At 42.9% G+C, this 21,899-nt stretch overlaps 1 protein-coding gene across 1 annotated transcript in view; it reads right to left on the reverse strand.

Annotated features, from left to right (window-relative positions):
- LOC115332949 (gastrula zinc finger protein XlCGF49.1-like) overlaps nt 1–21,899 on the reverse strand; it is a 65,226-nt gene that overhangs the window by 40,533 nt on the left and 2,794 nt on the right. The window contains exon 2 of the mRNA XM_042286460.1: nt 18,626–18,707. Coding sequence (XP_042142394.1) covers nt 18,626–18,707 — 82 coding nt within the window. The remainder of the gene's footprint in view (nt 1–18,625; nt 18,708–21,899) is intronic.

Here is a 21,899-nt window from a genome sequence, read left to right on the forward strand (position 1 = left end):
AGCTGGCATTGAAATATTGGTTGCAGCCAAGTAACAACATGTTATACACTAGTAAAATCATATAGGTGGATCCTGTGTTGAGAGAGGCAGGCCACTTGGCTAAAAGAAAACGTAACGATTTTAACACAGCACTTTCAAACTGGTTTCAATCACATGAAGACTGCACTAGCGGACTGGATCTCGTGCGGTAGTTTGGTTTGAGGGAGAGAGGAGTTATCTGCAGTTTTCTATGCTTGGGCCACACTCAATCCTAATGAACATTGGTGGTGACGGTTGTAAAGAACTGGTCATGCCAAAAATTGGCTGGTGGTGGTGAAGCTCTCCCTAACCTATGCATTCCCTAGGGATGTATTCCCTAGATTTTCTTTGAGACAATGGCCACAGATTTTGCCACAAGGTTTAGAAGAGGCTGAATAGACAACCATGATAGATCTCGATGCAATGGTACGGTACACAACTCTGTCCATATTTAAAGGTGCACGAAAGACGTTCCTGAGATTGTCTGTTCTTGGTGATAACTCATTCTATGGGATCTCAGCATTCCACAAAACTAAAACTTACGCTCGTGCGACGTCTATTTCCCTACTAAAAATGTGACTGAAGTTCGTGCCAGGCCCCTTTCTGAGTGGAAAAATCTGGAGCACAGAATTCAGCGGAGGCGCCGGCAGCGTGATGACGGGCACACTTCAGCCAATCGTAAGTGTCGGCACCGGCAGACTAGTACATAATCCGTTACAAGTAATGAAATTACTTGTAATTTCTTACATTTATAGTAATTTTGTAAGGAAATAATTACATATTTGCTAGAGTAATTATAAAATAATTCCCTAACATATTTATGTAACGGATTCGTTGTAATCCGTTACATTTCTTGCATGACCCCCCCCCTCTAAAAAAAAGGTTGTTTTTATTTTAGTGAAGTCAGAGCAGTCAGACTGTCACGCGCATTGACCAGCGCAAAGAGAGGCTTGGCACTCTCCAGTACCCCAAAGCCTTTCTTTACAACCACCAAGCCCCTCTACCTTTTTTAGAGCGCAGCTCTTAGGGGCCCGTTTCCGGCTTGAGCGGCGTCGCCGTCGGCGTAACCGCGCGGTGCATCATGGGAAATGTCCCATAATGCACCGCGCGAGCCCCCCCACCGGGGTCACGTGACCTCGTGGGGGGTCACGTGACCCCCCCGAGGTCACGTGACTCCCCTGAGGTCACGTGACCCCCTCCTCGAGGTCACGTGACCCCCGCCGATGTCGCGTGACCCCCCGATGACGTCATCGTCACTGATGACGTCACCGGCATCCACATCGTCATCGTCATCATCACTGATGACGTCACCAGCATCCACATCGTCATCGTCATCATCACTGATGACGTCACCGGCATCCACATCGTCATCGTCATCATCACTGATGACGTCACCGGCATCCGCATCGTCATCGTCATCATTACTGATGACGTCACCGGCATCCACATCGTCATCGTCATCATCACTGATGACGTCACCGGCATCCCCATCGTCATCGTCATCATCACTGATGACGTCACCGGCATCCACATCGTCATCGTCATCATCACTGATGACGTCACCGGCATCCACATCGTCATCGTCATCATCACTGATGACGTCACCGGCATCCGCATCGTCATCGTCATCATCACTGATGACGTCGCCGGCATCCCCATCGTCATCGTCATCATCACTGATGTCACCGGCATCCACATCGTCATCGTCATCATCACTGATGACGTCACCGGCATCCACATTGTCATCGTCATCATCACTGATGACGTCACCGGCATCCACATCGTCATCATCACTGACGACGTCACCGGCATCCGCATCGTCATCGTCATCATCACTGATGACGTCATCAGCGACGTCACTGATGACGTCACCGACATTCGCATCGTCATCGTCATCATCACTGGTGAAGCCATCAGTGACGTCACTAATGACGTCATCGGTACCCGCATCGTCATCTTCACGGATGACGTCATCAGTGACGTCAGTGATGACATCATCGGCATTGGGGGTCACGTGACCCCCAAGGTCACGTGACCCCCCCCCCCTGGTTAGTTTACCCCCCCCCCCCCCCCCCCCGTGCCCTTCCCTCCTCCTCCTCAAGAGCTGCGCTCTAATTCGGCGTTACAGGGAGTTGTAAGCGGCTTTCATTTTTTTTTTTTTAGACCCTAACAATAATGTTAAAAAGTTCAAATGAATATTTCTACAAAAAAAAAAAAAAAAAAGTGGGAGGCAAGCTATATTTCCTTTTTTAATCCCTTTGTTTTTTCTTTGCAATCGGACGTGGGGAGAGGAGGACACCAGGTGATTGTGTGCCTTTTTGAGAAGCTCGAGGCGGTAAGTGCACAGACAAGAATTAACAATGCCCTTCTCGGTTATAGTGACTACGACAATTTTCATAATGGCACAACAGGAGAGAACACTCCATCTACCCTAAAATCCACTAAAAGAGATGTGATAATATGTGAAGGTGTTATTGCCACAAGCATCCTCGTTCATTGCTGCACACTTCTCATCTTCTCTTAGAAAACAGGATGTATTTTTTCTGCTTCTTTTCACCATTTTTGACCCCGTTTTATTGCTGCACACTTCTCATCTTCTCTTAGAAAACAGGATGTATTTTTTCTGCTTCTTTTCACCATTTTTGACCGTTTTAAAAGCTACTTAATTTTTTTTGTAGTCCAACTTCTAGAGTTGGCCCACTTTATTTGTGAATTCCAGCCAGGTTATCTGCATATCAGTCACCCTTTTTGTGAGTCAGCTTTTTGCAAGCACTTCTAAAATGATAATAGTCTGGCTTTTTGTTCTTTTTCCCTATTTTCACCCCAGCAGGATGTATCTTATCTCAAGCAGAGATTTTTTACAAATAAAACAAATGGTGGCTGACATAGACGTCAGATTTTGGGCTTAAGGAGAGAGTAAAACTCGTGAGTGGGGCCATAGTGCTGCTTACTTCTCTGCCCTTCGCTGCCCGTGGCATCAGCGAATATCTATCTGGAGAACACCGGAGTAAATTGCAGTTGGTCCGTGCTCCGTGCATTTTTGAACGGTATCAAGAAAGGTACACACGACAAACGTGCCTTTACATTTCTTTGTTTTAACCGACGTTCTAATTAATTGTCGTTATGAGTGACCTGGTGTTTTCTTTCTCTATTACTTATATTTATATAATGAAAACGTTTTCTTATTCACCAATGTCTCAACCGAGGCTCTACCTGTTCAGAACCAAAGGAAGAAAAATTTTGAGCCAAACCTTATTTATTACTTAATTATCACCTTACTAGGTCACTATGTTTTGCTATTGCCTGGCAATATATGCCGGTATAGTAAGATGTACACAAATCAATTTTTATTCCAGTCTTGGCTAGTTGTACGAGGACTTCAACAGCTTCGCGATTTCTACAATAGAGAATTTTAGCAGATTGTTTCGATGACTCCAATAACGATACCTGATCCTCGGCCGCCGCAATTGTGCATGCATCATATCGTTATCGGGTATATTTATCGAAGGTATCGGAACGATTTACCAAGACTCTCGAATATCAGGCAACGGCCGCAACGACGAAGCTTTGCTCAAATTTTCACAAGGTGAATTGTACATCCGTAGTTACGCTGAAGAAGCTCAATTCAGAGCATGAAGCATTCATGAGGCACAATATGGCACTCTCATCCACTGCCTCAGTTCAAAGGGTGTTCAGCATGGCTTTCTTACATCTCAGTAAGAAATGACGCAAAATGTCAGACGAGACTTTCGAGAGCCAGCTGTTGCTCAAAATACTCAAGGTCAATAAATGAAGCAGGTGGCAGCAATAAGAACTTGAATAACCCTCTTCCCTTTTTTTTTTTTTCTTACTTGAAGACATTAAGGTTGAAAGTAATGCCACGAAAGTAACGGATTACTTTTGGGGGTAACAGTCACTTACTTTTCATTGTAATTGTCTTACTTTAATTTTAATACTTCTAATTGTAATTAATTACAATTTAGTCTTGAGTAGTTGTAAATGTAGTTCCTTACTATTTTTCAGTAACATGTACAACTCTGAGCGCCAACAGCGGAGGCGCCGGATTTTTCCGCTCAAAAAGGGGTGTGGCACAAACTTCGATTACATCTTTATTAGAGAAACAGATGTCGTAGGAGCATAATTTTTGGATTTCTAGGATGCCTGGAGCCCATAAGATAAGTTATCACCAAGAACAGATAATATCAGAAGCGTCTTTAGTGCACCTTTAAGGCCAATTTCAGCAAACCAAGCTGCACTGGTAGTGTTTAAAGAACATGTAATAGTGCAAAAACCTCTCCAGTGATAGTCATGTCCCACCTGTTACAGAACATTGAAACCCAAAAGTGGTAAAGCCGGGAAAGCATGAACAGGACAAATGGCATCATCGCTGAATATATCGAACAATTTTGTACACTAGTAAGATAAAATGAAAGGTAAATATGATTGGAGGCAATGCAAAACAACTCAGTGTATTTGCTTTTAAAAGGACTGAGGCAGCATGGATGTACTCTTCAATACAAAAAAGAGGACAGGGCACCAATTGAGGTTGTTGAAAAAAGGTGCAGCAAAAAAAAGTCTTTAGAGGGAGTCATTTAGGGGAAGTCCTTTAGAGGGCTACTGCACCACACTGGTTTCGTTTGCAGAGATGTGACATTAGTGAGGTGGGGTGACTATTTGGGGTTTGGGAAAACGGACAACAAACTGGACACAATTCCAAAGCTTGGCAACATCCGTTCTGATCCAAAGATGTCTTATCTATGTGAATAAACAATCTATGCGAAGAATCAGAGCCGCCGTAAGTTGGTTTGACTGGTGGGCGCTTTATTCTACAAAGTGGCTATGTGTGGATTCGTTGCATTTGCTCCGAGACAATGCAAGAGAGATTAACCTGCAAATAAAAATTGGGAATTTAGAAATGTGTCACTGTGTTCACAATGTCTACAGGCTACAGCGGCAGCAAAGAAAAAAAAACAACTTGCCACACGGTACTTCTATACACAAAAGTACAAAGCAAGAAATTTTCCCATCTCATCAGACAAACCAACGTAAACTTGCAATACTTGTCCCCCTACAAGAACACCTAGAATGCATGCCAAGTCACTAGTGGTTTGTTTGGAGATGCAGGTTGCCCTGTTAGAGACATATCTTACATTGGCCTCCTCTGTAGGCTTACTGGGCACAACCACTGCCATATTACTATGCGAGGTTTTTAAAGGAATGTGCGCAAGGGGAAATTTTTTATTATTATTATTACGGTGTCAAAATAAAATTTTTACAGCTTAAGGTGCTTCATACTCCGTTTATAAATCTGATGTTAGATTTCATATAACTTGCTTTTTTTAGGTTCTCGATGCATTGTACATGCAGAAAAAAAAAAAAAAACATGTACTTGTGTGCATGGGAGGCATGGCAACACATTTAGAAAAGCTTAGTAAAATAAACAAATTCGCTCCTATTAAACCACCGAGTGCAATGAGCAACAAAAATAATGTGTGCGACGCTTCTTTCATTTTAAAATAATTAAAAATAGCAAAAAGCCATTTCAAAGGGCTAACAAATGTTTCTTAACTTTTTCATAAATATTAAAAAAAAAATACACATTCTGACCAAACCTAGATAATTGTGTTCTACATATTCTGAAGTATATGCATACCAATTTTTTGTTGTGATAGGACCACAGACCCTTTCTGAAATTGGGAAATTATGCATAGATTATGCGCAGCCACCGTTAATTGTCACTTCAAGGGTGAAGCCTGCCCGTGATTGGTTCCGAGTTTGTGCCGAACACCGAGACGGCGCATGTGTGGAATGCATTTCGATCTGAGTTAACACTAAATGCTGACAAAGCGCTCCTGTTCAATGCGTGCTCACAGTGCATGACCAACTAACAGCGGTCCCACATAATCTATGCATCATTTCGAAAAGAGTATATTAAGGGGAAAAATTCTGGTGCACAATGAAGATGCCCCAAAAGTACATAAAAACAAAAAGAAAAACGTGTTTGACTGTTACAATAGAGCTATACTCTTTCACTATGTGGAAAACAATTATTTGTTAATATACTATTTCCGTGAGAATTTGAAGCTACAGAAAACTGCAATGGAGACGAGACGGCTAGGCCGACTTGTCAACATAAATGTGATGACACGTGAGAATGCAACTTGAAGAACCACGCAGAGAAGAATGACTCAAGTTCATGTCGTTCTGGCTTACCTGGAGGCCTTCGAATGTGCATTATACTACTATCACTATCATAACTGGCACTAGTTATTTTTATACGTCAAATATTGGGTGTTTTCAGATAAGTTCGGCCGACCAAGTACGGTGACCAGTTTTAACTTTTACGAAAAACTTTTTTTGTACACTCAATGCCCATCAAAACAAAAATAAAATCTGTTCCGCAAAAAAAAAAAAAAAAAATTTGTCCTTGTGGAAAAATATTGGAAGCATGCTCTCGGTGCAAAGCGCTTCCTTCGAATTGCGCTAAGTTGGCATTTGGGTCAAATCAGCAAAAAAGACTGTTCTGGTGACCCGTCTAGAAATATTTACTGACAAACTATGCATAAGGAGGATTGACTCAAAATATTTATCATTAAGTATCGACGTTACTAATTTGTATAAAACAAATTGCAAACATAGTACATTCTGCAAAAATACGTACTTTTTTTTTTTTTTTCCTCTGCATTTATAAATACCAGAATTTTCAAACTTTACCAGCGGGTTGTCCTGTATCTTGTTAATATTGGTGCTAAATATGGTTGCCATGAGAAGCAAAATAAATTTATGAGAACCACTCAAATGGGGCCATTTTAATAATTACAAGTTATTTTGAAACTCGCTTTAAAGAAAAGCTATCTTCAATTTGTTTTAAACTCTCCCACATTAAGGCCAATGATAAGTACTAATATAAACTGCAAAATCATGTTGCATTATTTTTGAGTATTTGGAATTATAAAGGTAGAAATATGACCAAATTGAGGCTACAGCAGCACCGTGTAGGTGACAAATTCATTATTTTTTTATGAATTGTAGAAATGCTCGAAGGTGGTCAGAAAGAAACAAATTGACGGCATAAAGGCAAACGGTGGTTTTGAATTGAGAATTCTTAGTGCGGTTTTGTACAAGAGTCGAAGAAATTGCCCGCGGTCCGGAGCCATCGAGAGGCTCTTTCATGCCGCACGCTCCGCAGGGCCTGTAGAGTCATTGTGTACACCATGTAAATAAAGGAAGCAACCGGAGCGGCTCCGCTTACCACATATCTATCTCAGCCTTTTGCCTGGCGGTAACATGATATGGCACGGTGGAACAGGCGCGCCTCCTCACAGCGTTGGAGCCACCGCTGCGGTGTGCCTGTAAAACGCAGCCGGACCTCCCAACAGGCGTTCGTGAGGCAAGCGGCAGACAGAATGCACACCACACTAAGCAAAGCACAAAATGGCCTCGAGATCGCAACATAGGTGGCACTACCATAGAGTAATCTACACAAGGTAAAGAGCGGACACTGCCGTAGGCCCCAGCGTCCCGTATAACAGCTAGCGCGCCAAACGGTCGATGAGAAAAGCTTACTCTTGATTCCGGTTCCGGTCGTTTCAGTTTCGGTTTCGTTTCCGGCGCTTTTTTTGCCGAGCTTGCTCTCGCACGGCTTCTCTTACTTGATGGCACAAATGCTTCTTATTAGAGGCTTCACACCACGAAAGAGCAAAAATTATTGTCTTTACTGCTGTGAAATATTAAGATAGCTATTCTTGTCATACTGCTTCCGTTTGTTTACGTGTTTACGAAGTATTTTCAGGCAACAACAAAAAGTGCTTCGGAATGATTTATTTGGGGTCAATCATAAACAGACTTGAACAATTCAGAATCGCGAAGTATTCTTCATGAGGGCACACACATTCATATCAAGAAGAAACGTTACAAGAGTCCCACATTAACCAACACTCCATACCTGAACTTTCCAGCGATGGTAAACTGTTTGATTGAATTAATCATTGGTTGTCACAATGCTGAGCAGTTTCAGTAATGTGGACATGTGGACATAGCTATCATTAACAAGTACTGTAAGCGACTTTATTGTTGCGAGCTCGACATTTAGCGATGTGCCAGTTTCGAGAATATTTCGCGGGCACAAACGTTCACCACCGTGAGTGACATTGCATGTATTCATGTCCATAGGGCAACTTATTCACGTTACCAATTTCTTGTGAACTTGATCAAATCGCGATATTTGCGAAAATTAGGTCCACGCAAAGATTAGGTCGTTTACGCTATTAGGGCACAGCCTAGACTGCACAGATTTCAAAGAAGCAGATTCAATGTCAATATACAGTACACTTTTTGGAGTAGCCTAACACTTCTCGCAGGCTAACAAAAAGGACCTAATTCAGACCTAGGGAATATTCAACATTCCCATCCATATTCAACACAATGAGTGTACAGCAGAAAATATAGCAATGCTAGTACAGGGCCTGTGGGAATTACAGCAAGAACAGGCAGCTAAGGTCAAACCACCTAACAGTGTTAGGTAATAAAAATATACAAAAAATCTGTTACCAAGGTAATCACACAACATTTGGTCAATATACAAGGCACATTGATTAAAACATTAACATATCGGACATGTTCGGCATATACTCCACGCACACACCCATCAAAGATCACTTTGCTACAAAACGTCCTCATCCCGTATATAAAAAAACTATGTCCTGCATTATAAAGTTGCAAAAAAGCCAGAAATATAATCGGCATGCAAACCGCACAACCCAATTAGAAATCATTCTTTCATAGGCGCCTGAAACACCATACCATACTAAGCTTTGAACTTGTCGAGTTGAGCGCCAGCAACAGAAGAATGAAACCAAACTTTTTCCAAGTTTCGAATAATAACGCGCACATGCCAGCACAACCGCACCCTGCAAAACGTCTTCAAAAACCTCCGCTGACACTCCTCGGAGCATACATGCAAAAAGCCAATACCGACAGATGGTGATACAAAACATCACAGACATTGCGCAGGTGTGCTACGCTTTCTATAACACACATGAAGTGAGATTCCAGGCTCTGAATGTAAGTGAAAGCAGCCTCCGAAGGCACAGTTAATTGCCGAACATCTTTCCTGGATAATGAAAAGCTTTAAGCGTTGTAAAATACTGGTGGGGCCAGTTCAAGTTGTCAGACCCTTCCCTCAGTGACCCAGAACAGAGACAACCCTGTGAACTTTTTTCCAGGAACAGCTTGATTAGAAATCCTGCAACATAATAGGTGGCAGAGTCGTCTATTATGTTAGAGTCTTTACTTGATACAAGTTCCGAAATATCGTCCAATGGAGGGGAGTCATCCACGGGGGCACATTCCACGGCATCAGCGATTGAGGTTGTCTCCAGTGAAAACGGGGACATCTCCTGAAGGAGGTTAGTGTTGTCATCTTCAACATTTACCTTTTCTTTCCGAGAGATTTAGGAGCTCCCTAATCCCAATGTGCTTCAGTCCATAAGTAAACTGATACACATTAGGATTGGTGTTGCAGCCGTGTTGTTGCCTCATCTGCCAGAAAATATTTTCGAGGGCATCTTGCTGAAGTCGCTGTGTGAAAAGAAAGCTGAAGTTATATTTCTCAGAAATATCCTCCCAGAGCATGAGGACGGCCCTGATAGTAACCTGCCACCCAGTGACTGTTTGTGGCTGCCGTCTACCCTCAAACTTCCAGGCTGCCACCCATGGAAGTTGGTTGCAAAGGAAATCAACGATTTCAGTGTCGCCGTTTCTAATCGCATAGCGTAACTTTTGTTCCGATTTTTTTGGTCTCGAGCTGTTAAGACAGTCAAAAAGTTTGTCCATGCGGTCACTAAAGTATGCCGTGGACATGGCCGCCTCAGGGAGCTGTCTGGCATAAACAAGAGCTAAAAGTTCAACGCATACTGATGAACTAAGGACCTGAGCCGCACGTTTCACCTTCATGTTACTGAAAGGTTTCTGGTGAATATGCCAGTCTGTTAGTTTCGGGGCTAATCGTAGTCGCATCTCGTGCGTGGAGTGGTAAAGTTGCACAATGTAGTTCCAGTCTACAGTTTCACTCCCGATGTGAAGCTTGTGGGCTTGCAGGTTGTTACGGGTGGTCTTTATCAGGTTCGGGACATCAAAAATAAAATAGACACTTTCATTTTTTACTTTGAAGAATGGCTGCTCAACAGACACTCCAAGTTGATGCGCCAAACTTACGTTGGAGGCACCCTGGTCACAGACCACTGCTTTGATACTAATGCCAATGTCCTTCAGCTGCTCAATCAATGACATAAGCTGGTTACGAGTTACAGAGGATGGTGTTGACGTATGTCCAATAGTATATGCTACAGGTTGTACCCACCTCCTAGAAACTCCAGAGAGGAGGAAAACCTGGGCTCTGTCAGCAATACTGGAAGTTCGCTCAACACCATCATCTGCAAATCCGAGGACAACATCCTGCGCCACATCGTATGACAAGTTCTTTTTCAATATCATCTCGTCAAACACTAAGGTACAAATGCGGTCGCGTTCATTCCATGACTTAGTTTTTGACGAAATCGATGACATGAAGCCTGGAATGATACCTGGCGTCATTTTGACATTGGCGAGCCACGTTCGTAGTGAACGCCGAGATGGTAGCGTGAACACTGAAGACATAAATCGGTATGCCCGCGGTCCATGAAAATTCAGATGGAGAGCAAATTTCTTCAGCCACACGGGAAATCGCTTCCCCTTAACCTTCGACCTATTCTTTACATGCGATGATATGAGGTGAAATACCTCTTCAGAAACGTGACGCCGAATTATTTCCAGAGCTTGAGAAGCTGTCTGAGGCGTCTTCAGCTGCTGTTTCCGCAGTCTGGCTATCGTCTTTCTGTAGCTGGAAATTCTCGCCTGGAGTCGCTTGATAACGTCCTCGGGCCTTTTCGTGAGCTTGCGGCAAACAGGTGCAGGATGGTTTGGACCAGCTATAAAAATAGCAACAAGTCAGTGAGATTAAAAACAGTTGCAATAAGTGCAATACGATTTAACCAGTACAAGCACCACTAACCAGTTCCTGCTCCAGACTAGTGCAAAAGTAGCTCAACTAAGAAATCATGGTTTTTGCGCAAGAGGACGAACACAAGGGAGTACAAGAAGCACAAGCGTGCTTGTGCTTGTTGTCCTCCCTTGTGTTTGTCCTTTCGCACAAAAACATGATTTCTAACGTTCACCAACTCGCCCAACAACAGGTCATTTTATAGCTAATTAAGAGCAGGTGCACATTCACATTTCTTTAGTAAAAGACAGTATCAGTAGAGAGCAATATTCACCCCACCATGAAGCAGCGCTTTTATAACTAAAATTTAGAGCCACATTAAAAAAACACGAAAATTCACCCCACCATGAAGCAGCACCTTTATAACCCCAATTTAGAGCCACATTAAAAACGATACATTCAAGCTATGTATGAGACAAATCAAGGGCTGCTTCTTTTCCTTAACAATTTTGTCTTATAAGATTATTTTTGTCAGTTTTTATCTTCAAAGAAAAAGTGGCAATTCAGTACTAAAATTAGTATAACTGACCTGAGATCGCTTTGCCCAAATCCCCACATTACAGTTAAGGCATCCAGTCAACTTTAGCTCTTGATTTAAAAGCGCGTTCTAGTAATTAATTATATTGTGAAGAAAAATAAATTATTGGGATTTTTTTATATGCTCAAGTATGCAAATGGTTCAAAGGAACTATTGACAAGGAGGAGCTCACGCCAACTTACCTTGCGTCACGTGGGATTCGGAAAAACTTTGTGCCGGGTTTCTTGTGCGTTTTACCGTTGGTTTTGCACCATGCGACACAGCAGTAGCTACTCTAGTAGCAACTGGAGGGCATCTGAGAAAGAAAAAAAAATGTAAGATATAAACACAAATATTCGTACCTCTTAGTACGATAGTGCAGCCCATGTAACAATGATAACACACACGGGGAAAGCCGGCTGCTGTCTGAGGTTCATTTCGCAGCGTCTGTTGGACCTCTCAGCATGCAAATAACGAGTAAAACAAACGGACACGATACAGTTCGCTTTTTTCTCTTGCCCTTGTCTGCGCACGCTGTGTTTTGCTCGCGACTGAGCAATAACAAAGAAATGAGAAAACGTCTTACCTTCTGAAGAAACCTGTTAGGCGCAGACAATATCCACGTTGTGCTCACATTCTGCTCGCTGCGCTCACATGTGCTCAACAAAAAACGCCTTGACAGGTGTCAGGCACCATGCGGTCACGCCGTCCACGCACGCACGCGTCCGTCCGTCCGTCCCGCTCCAGCCACTTTTTCAGAGCAACTGCAGGAACCGGAACTTGCCCGTACGTCACGTGATCCTCTTAACGTAGTCAACAAAAACTATTTCACCCTTTATGATACTTGCAACAATTTTAAATATAATAAAATCAAAACTTGAGTATTTATTTATAACAAACCTCATGAAATATTTTCATTCTTTGGCACACTAGCACCACTTAGCGGTCGGTGAGAAAACTAAACGCTCGGCCGCGAAACGGCTCGAGTGGCCACTCTTTCCCTTGTGTAGATTACTCTATGGCACTACTGCCATGCTATCATTATCATCGTAGTGTGGACACAAGTATGGCCACCCCATCGGCTCTCCACGTTTGCGTGCAAAACGCTGTCAATTTTTGCATTTTTTTTCATTTTTTTTTTTTTTTTATCTTTGGTTGCATGGTATTGTTGAAAAAACAATTTTATCGGAAAATAGTGCAGCATTGTTCACTGTTTCAGTGATGATCGAATTGTGTTAGTAGCGTACGCCCGAAATTTAAACAGTCACTTGTGTCAATTTGTGTCTACTCGACACACAAGTGGGAAGCATGGATCCCCAGACGGCTGTTATCAAACACTACATAAATTTCTTTAAAAAAAAAACTTTTTTTTTTGGGGGGTGAAAATGCAACAAATTTAAGAAATCCCTAGCCGGATACTTATGTATTATTGCTACTGTGGGTTTTCAAATCGCAGGTCCTACGCATTTTTTTCCCCCACAACTCTTAGCTTCCGTGAAAATATAAATTATGTGCATTGATGATGGTTATTAGATAGATATCCCTCGGGTCACAACAATCATGTTACCTTGAGATGAGCAAAAATTGCTCCTCCTAGTTATGACCTACAACCTGTTTGTTGGTACAACAAGCGAGGCAAGCGAAACAGACAGTTCTAACAGATCTTTCGTAAGTGGAATAAACGAGTTAAGCAAGCAATGCAGCAAAGGGCGTGCTATTAGACACTCTTTTCGGTAGGGGGTTCACTTCAATGTTCTTGGGGAGGGCCGCAGAATCCAAGAAGCTAATATACTGAAGCTCTCACCAAAACCTCTTTTTTTAAGAACGTAGTAGACCTTTTGCGACTCAAACCAACTCAAACAGAAAACCTGTACCATGGAATAAGCAGCACCGACCGCAGCAACACCCTTTCTTTGAGGGGTAATGATTCTCACTAGGGATGTCGCAAACTTTTGTCGAACCGGATTTTAAGGTTGAACTTTCGGTGTTCGACTGGTTCGACGAACCTTCAAACTTTTAACCAGATTCGACCAGTTCGACTTTGTGGACAGACCTTGATACAAGCATGTCCTGGTTTGACGATTCTTTTTTATGCAAAGGGTTATTTTTATTTTATGAACAGGCAGAAGTCCTATGGATATCTACAGCACATTGAGGGAGGCTTACAGTCAAAAGTCTTCAAACGTCCTCGACGTCCGAGGGATGGCAGGGGAGAGGCATAGAGATCATAGATACTAATGGGAGGTAGAAAGCCATATACATAGTGGGCAGCCAGTCGCTCCCAGCCTTCTCGCCAACACAGACAAGGCTCACCTTGCCTCCGTAACTTGTTTCCCAACATCGCATGCCAACATCAGAACTGTTTCTAGCACACTGTAAGGAACATGTTCCAGGAGTGCTTGGACAAGATCTACAGACTCGAGAGAAATCTGCTTTCACAAAAAGAGGAGGGGGGGGGGGGCTATCTTGATGGAGTATGTGTTTCCCAGTTTCGTATCTCTGACAATCTCTGGACTTACAGATCCAGTCCAAAAACTTGGATTCTAGATCGTAGATGCTGAAACACAACTTCAAATTCTCTGACAAAAGATTAAAATGAAACTAAGACGTCCAACAAAATCCAAAAAAATAATGATGACGTAGAAAAAAAAAAAAACTTTTTTGTCGCACGCAATAACAACACAAAGTTTAACACTTTTAAGGGCAATTTGCAGTCTACATCACATCTCCATTATTACGAATAACAGAATAAAAAAAAAACATGATTTTATGACCGTGCCAAGAAACGCATATTCTAATACTTTGTAAAACCTAATAAATTACTGTATGGGGTGGCTCGCAAACAGTCTCAACAAACCCCCTCACGACTGCAGCTTCTCTCGAGTAAAATATAGTCAGCACAGCAACACTGTTACTTCCAGGGCAAGAATCCTCACCAACACTTGATTCATTCCGGAAAAGTAGTTGTTGTGCCCTACAAGTTGTCATTGACTTTCCATGTTTCATGCATGGGAGAAACCCCTTTATTACACTATGTTGGAGCATCGAAAAAGAAAGACAGGGGCTCCTGTGTCAAAAACCAGAATGAAGAGTAGTCTGCATTAGTGCACCTGAATTCCCATCAAAACAATCAGGTACAAAGACACGCCCAAGACAACCGAAAGGGAAAAAAAAAAAAAAAGCAAGACGAGAATTGGGGCAATTTTTATTTAATTTAATAACTGCTAACATTTAATTTATTTAACAACTTTAATCTAATTTAATAACTAGGCCTCATCTTTGACGAGGTCTCGCTAGCAATATATATATTTGGATTTAGAGACAAACTAGGCGGTACACTTACCTCATTCATTTATTTTAAATTGTCTGCAGTGCTAATCCAGGAGCAGACAGGGGTAATTTTTTTTCTTCTTTTTTTTCCTAATTAATTTAACTTAAAATCTGTGGTGAAAAACACCAAGTCATTTAGGTCTCCAGAGATCATGAACTATAACTTTGTGATTTGAAACAGAAACACTCAAGTGCCAGGAATTCAAACTGCCCAAAACATTTCGATGCAGTCAATTACGCCGACGGGTCGCTTTGAAGCAACACTTCAAGGAAACAATGTCAGTACCTGCCCAAAGCGACCGAGGTCGGTAAAACGAAATAAACTCTTAACGGGGTTCCGAACATTTCACTGAACGCCGTTTCATTGAATAAGTGGACCTTTCATTGAACGCCGATTCACAGAACGCCAATTCACAGAACGCCGATTCATTGAAAGACCTTTCAGTGAATCGCTTGATGCCATTTCATTGAATTCCACTTCAACCAAAGTTTGGAGCATTATAGTGCACTTTAGATTATTTACTCTTTCTTCCGAGTTTTGCTGTCAAATCGCTAGAAATAAAATGACTAGCCTGGTCACTATTTTACCAAAAGTTTGGTTACCGAATCAAAATATTACGAAACTTGAGTGGGTACTAATGTTTTCTGTTAAGTGGCAGTACTCCACCACGTATTTTGTTTCCTATTTGTTCACGTATAAAAGGTAGATCCAGAAAGGACTATAACTATTCTTCTCTGCACTTTTTTTTCTTTATCTATTTACTCGAGTTTTCATTCAATCCTAGGAAATGGCTTTCTTTCTAAGAACAAAGGTTGAAAAGCCAGTAAGTCCACAGTACTGCTGATGACGAAGAATAAACAAAGAAAGACACCTTCTTTTCTGCTTCATGCGACATAAGCTTCAAGGACGACATGGCCTTGAAATAGAACAAGTCTTTTCTAGAATGTGGAAACACCCTTGAAGGGATGTACCTTCGTCACTGTACCCAATGATCATGGGTTTCATAAAATGTCAAGGCAGTGTTCCCGTTATTGGCTACATTAGCAACACAAACCATGAGTTACTATGAAAAAAAAAAAAAAATTGAGAAGACACTTAAAGAGACACTGACACTCCACAAAATTTATCTTTTTTATTTTTTGTCAGGCAATTTATTATGGTGTCACAAGACTACCCAATCAATATTCCTCTAAAGCATCACATATATTTTAGAGAAAGTAAAAAAAAAAAGTAACTGCTCAAAACCGAAACTGGACTGGGGAGGAAAAATAAATAGAGGAGAGAGGTGGCAGAAGTCACGTGGCTGTGATACTTTTTTTTCCCCATTCAACGTATTTGCAGCTTTCTAGAAGCCACAAAAAATAGGTATCATATTTCTGTTCTATTTCTAATATTGTGTGTTTCTCTTCGATGATCCACGACTTTGATTTTCTTCGGTGGTTGTGTCTAAACCACAGAAAACAGCCCATGACCATGGAGAAGAGAGTGAGTGCGACTCAAACAGGCCAGTTCTGGATCGGCGGTTTTCGGACGGAAAGAAAACGAATTTCGAGCCTTGAATTGTTTTCTGGGTAGTTAAAGGAGCTGTGCAATAGTTTCAGTACTTTGCTTAAATAATTTGGGAGTTGGTGTTTTGACCTTTCTGAAGTAAAGAACAAAAAACCACTCTTGCCTGCATGTCCTAGTTTTTGTTTTAAAAATGGACTAAGATTGAGGTTTGCGGCACCTCTCAACTCCTTCACCACCTTCCGACTCACGTGCGCTGTGACGTCAATGGGGGTGGCGCAGGGTTCCGGTGAAGCTCTCTAGAGCCATCAGTGAGCAGCAAGAACTCATCCGCTCGCGACCACGTGACCACGTGCTAGCGGGCACAGCGCAAGCAATATGGTGGAAGGAGGAAAGTCTCATCTGGGTCCGGCCATACCCGTTGGCGCTGTCCCCCCCCCTTCGGCTTCTGGCGGCTGTTCGCGGTAGCACATAGAGCTGACTGTTTTGTGGACCTAGGATAGATGGCGCCACTAAAACTTTGTATAATAAAAGTTTTCTCCATGATACCAGGTTTTTGACGCATTCATATTTATGTTGGATCAACAAGATTTATAGAAGAGTTACCTTTCATCGAGCAGGTATTCGTACAACTTGCTATCTTTCTACAAGACCCCCATTGACGTCATGCCGCATGGTTCTTATGGCCGCCGCTCGAGGCTGGAGGTAAGGAATATTCTAATTTTTGCCTCGTGATTATGCGGTGGAATCGCAACATTTAGAAGGAAGGAGGTGTGTTTTCTGTCCTTTGTGACAAGATGAACAATGTCAAAAGTAGAAGATGCCAATTCTTTCAACAATAAAATCGTTGCACAGCTCCATTAATTAATCTATCCTATGTCATGTACTAATAAAAACCTTGGCAAGCATAAATACCCTCTCAGTGTCCCTTAAGGCGCAATCACACCGGCAATTGAGCAGTCGTGCGATGCAACTAGATCACATTGCAAAAAAATTAGATGGTCACACTGGCGTGCGCAATGAGCGAGTCCAGTGCCTTCTTTGGCGAGTCGCTTTTCAAAAACTCTCGCTCTGAACGCCGTTGATTGCCTCAGCCGCTCCGCAACTAAATTACATCGCAAAAAGTCGGATCGGCAAGCGACTGTTCAAATCGCACCACTTTTTTCCCGCGATGGTCGCTTTTGCGGTGAAAGTCATTGCGTTACTAGATCGCATTGCCGGTGTCAGCGTGCCTTTAAGAATGCTTAAGTGTAAGAATGCGAAAGCATTCGTTACACGCAGCGCCATCCTACAAGCAGCATGCCAAGGCTTCCTTTTTCAAGCTGCACTCAGGCGGTGACATCACGCCCCCCCCCCCCCCCCCCCCCCCTGCGCAGGCGCAGTGGAGGAGCGTGACACCACCACCTCGGCTTCACGGCTTCAGTGACCATGCATCTGCGTTGCTGTGCTCTTCTTCTGTTTTTTTTTTTTTTCTGAGGCGCATCCATTTTGACTTTGAGCAGCCCCCAGCAGCTTCCGTGACGAAGCATCTGATTTGACGCGTCGCAGCCAGTGGGAATTTATGCCTCCCTTCGCTGCATGTGTGGGCTTTGCTCCATGGGACAGGAGAATTTAGGGGCTGCCAATTTAAGTGCCGTTTTGCGGGGCTTCAAAAGCTGATAATGCCAGTTCGCTCCACAAAATAATTAATGCTTTCGCATAAAAAAAAAAAATATGGCGGAGAAAATAAAGTTTCTTATTATTAGCCCTCTATGTAAGGAGAGAGAAAAAAAAGAAAGAAGTCTGCTATTATTTTTGTTTTTGATGAAACGGCGTTCGATGAAATGGCTTTCGATAAGAATGGCTAATTGGGCTAGTTAGTTTTGCATCTATGATGTAATACGCCAATAAACACCGACAAAAACGAACGGAGAACTCCCCAGTGATACATGTGCCGTCCGACTTTCTTTTGGACGGCACTTGTAGGCGCGGGTGAAGTGCCGTCGGCTGGCACTCTAGACACAGCCTTCGATAAACTGGCTTTCGATGAAAAGGTATTCGATTAAACGGAGTTCGATGAAATGTCCGGGCCCACATTTAATAGTTTCCGTGTCAAACAAACGAATGGCATCTAACGTGCCCCAGCCAAAGCTTGAGAAAATTTTGACCGTCTCTTTTTTCACGACGCCTTGAGGGCAATACGTATGCGTCGACGAGGACTAGTTCACTCACTCACCCACCGCCGACACGACTGTTGCAGGCGAATGAAGCAGAGAGTCTGGCGCACGAGCTGGTTTGTGCACAGGAGCAGAAAGGAACTGCTAATAAAGCACCCGGGCTAACATGTCGGAACCCATTTGATTGTGCCGGCCGACGCAATCAAATTTCTGGAGATCACGCAATCATTTAACGTTGACACGAAGCTGCAGTTAAGACGAGTTTGGATGATTGGTCCAGTCACTTTTCAGAAGATAAAGAGATAATGAAAGCACATTTCGGCAAAGCAACAAGCAGCCACCACCCAAGCAAAGCTAAACAACACACAACCCGCGAAACAATAAAACAATCGTCAAACAGACAACAGACGACACGCCAGTAAAGGTTCTATTGGATTGGATTGGATAATAATGACTTTACTTGTACTGGTATCCTTATTCCAACGCCTTATTCGGATGATTCTATTATTAGATTAATATTCAGTACACTATATTATATCAATTTCGCAGAAAAACTGATTATTTACGCTTTACGTTCGTGTTACACAAATAGTATATGTTTTTGTTGTTGTACTGTAAGGATGTTAGTTTCAGTTTCTGCGTGCCGTCCGCGGAAGAAAGCGCGTCAAGAATGCAACGGGGTGCGTTTTGAGTGGATTGTTCAATTTCTAATGGCCTCGCCTTTAACTACGAGACATTTCCTGGTGAGTTCTCACCCTACTTCTTGCGAGAGAAAACCAATGGTCCGAGTTCCATAATCCTTATTTGGGTTACCGTCGAATGCAGGGAGGTAAAGGTGGGTGAGGAGGAGTAGAGCACTTTATAGCTCCTTCGGAGCAGAGTAGCGCAATCTAGAACGCCGTCTCTCGGCGACTAGCGGCGAACGCCCGGAGGTTCCAACTGCGGTCAGAAATGCATGGAGAACGTGAGAAAATCGTTGTTCCTTCAGTTTTGTGGGGATGTACGGAATGACAATCATTTTTGACATAATAATGAAACATTTTAGAATAATTTGCGATAAGTTTTGTGCCATGCAAGGACGTAACTTTTTTTAAAAAATTGCCTGAGCGGCATCATGCAGCAGACGACACGGCGACGTCACACCATTCACGTGACCCGCTACGGCCAACCCGAAAAGCCCATCTCCGCTGCGAGCAAACATCGTCTGCTTCAAACGCCATTGCCCTGGAAATTGCCTTCTCAAAATTTGCACACGCATCCGATATTATTCAAACTTTGATAAAGTGTTCAGCGCTTTACTAACTTCACAACAGGCTAGTTTTGAAAAGTGTGAACTCGCCGTTATTTTTTTAATCAGCCGTGTTATGTCGATCTCCATGTATTCTCCCATAGGGCGGCCCGCCTCTTGGAACCCTGAGTACCACGTGACTCGCGCCGAGCTGCTCTGTCGGCATAGAGATCTCTGTCGGCCATGTTGTCGGCAAAACACGGGGTTCAAAGGATTGCGCTACTCTGCTCCGTAGGAGCTCTAAGGAGGAGTGGCAAATCCCGTGCGCCTAGAGCACTATATAGCTCCTACGGAGCAGAGTAGCGCAATCCTTTGAACCCCGTGTTTTGCCGACAACATGGCCGACAGAGCGGCTCGGCGCGAGTCACGTGGTACTCAGGGTTCCAGGAGGCGGCCCGCCCTATGGGAGAATACATGGAGATCGATACAACACGGCTGATTAAAAAATGGCCGGCGTTGGGTCGACCCGGTCGACGCAACGCTAAACGTTGCGTCGACCCAAAACGTCATATCCGGTTTTTTACAACGCATGGGTCGCAAAGCTTTTACATACTATATTGCTAATAAACTATTTTAATGTCAATATATTATTAACTCATTACAAACCCATTAGTTTTTCAACAAAACAATATTGTTACTCTGATGTCATATCCGGCTTTAGATTAATTTAAAATACAAATGGGTCGCTTGTGTTATATACTTGCACTTGTTTGAAATTTGTTTTAATTATTATCTATTAAGTTAGTAAGGCAAACCCATGCCATCAATGACCAGGACCAAAAATCGCTGCCACCTCGCGCTCCGGTTCAAGAGTACGCACACATGTTTACAAATGGCGGCGCTATGGCAAGTCAGCTGTTGGGACTATTCGGTTATTTAGAGAATTTCATGTAGTTCTTTACAAATTAATGTATCAGTCAGCCCATGTATGCATCTTGATAATATACCCAAGCCTGCATAACCTTCGCGATCCTAACTATCGCTGCTCACGAGAGCAGCACTGACCCCAGCGCGTCCTCCCCGCTCGCCGAAAACCGCTGAGCCACAAGCATGCAAGATCACGCTGGACGCTCACGCGATGCCAGAAAATCACTGAAGGTGGAAGCCTCGCCGGCCTCGCGCCGAAAGCAATGTGTTCCCCATGCCTGCGAGCGAGCTGAGAAACACAAGTACGATAATATTGTCTTGAGCAGCTTTTACACTGCACGAGAGCGCTTGCACAGCAGGCCACCTCGGAGTGTAGAGCTTTTCGTTGCTTTGGCCTCTCCCTCCGTCGTCCTTGCATATCTCACGACGATAACAATGTCTTGCCTAAGCGTACCAGTGGTACGATCTCGGGAAGAACAGACCACTTTACCGAAGCCCAGTTACACGAGCATCCCAGCGGTTTCTGGGAAGAAGAGGCAGGGGGACATTCCCCTGCCTCCTCATCCCAGAAATATATATGCACTACATCAATAAGAGTGAATACAGAGTTACTTCTCTTGTGTTCCCCTTGTCCTCTTTTTTTTTTTTTTTTTTCTTCTTCTTCTTTTGTGTGTTGTGTTTTTTAATGGGAGAATGTGAAAGTGTAAAATGCTTGGCATTGATTTTCCGAAGCAAATGTAGATGTGATGGATGCCTCGGGAAGAACTAAGGATTAATTTGAACCACTTCACTTCGGTTTTCTTTTCACATGCCTGAAAGACCTCTATTACACAGTATGTAAAGCTACTGGTAGATTAAGCTGCATATTTTGCCTCTTTAGTTACCTATCTATGATGCTGGCCTTGAAGGTGCACTTATGTAAGCATTGACAATATTTTCATCTGTGTTGTACCCTGGAACCCAGCATGCTTACAATGAGCTTACAAAAAAAAAAAAAAATGGGAGGGCAGCTATTATACTGTTAGCAACAACTGTAATCAGCCTTACTGAGAGCAACATGGTTGTTTATTTCTTTATTCTGTATTACCCTGTCAAGGTATTACAGTTGAAAAAGTAAAAGTTTGAAAAAAAAACAAAGAAAATACTTCTTTTATCTGCACCAGAAAACTTAAAATGCA

This window comes from Ixodes scapularis, unplaced genomic scaffold (genome assembly GCF_016920785.2).
Source record: "Ixodes scapularis isolate PalLabHiFi unplaced genomic scaffold, ASM1692078v2 PGA_scaffold7__128_contigs__length_106722199, whole genome shotgun sequence".
Lineage (NCBI taxonomy): Eukaryota > Metazoa > Arthropoda > Arachnida > Ixodida > Ixodidae > Ixodes > Ixodes scapularis.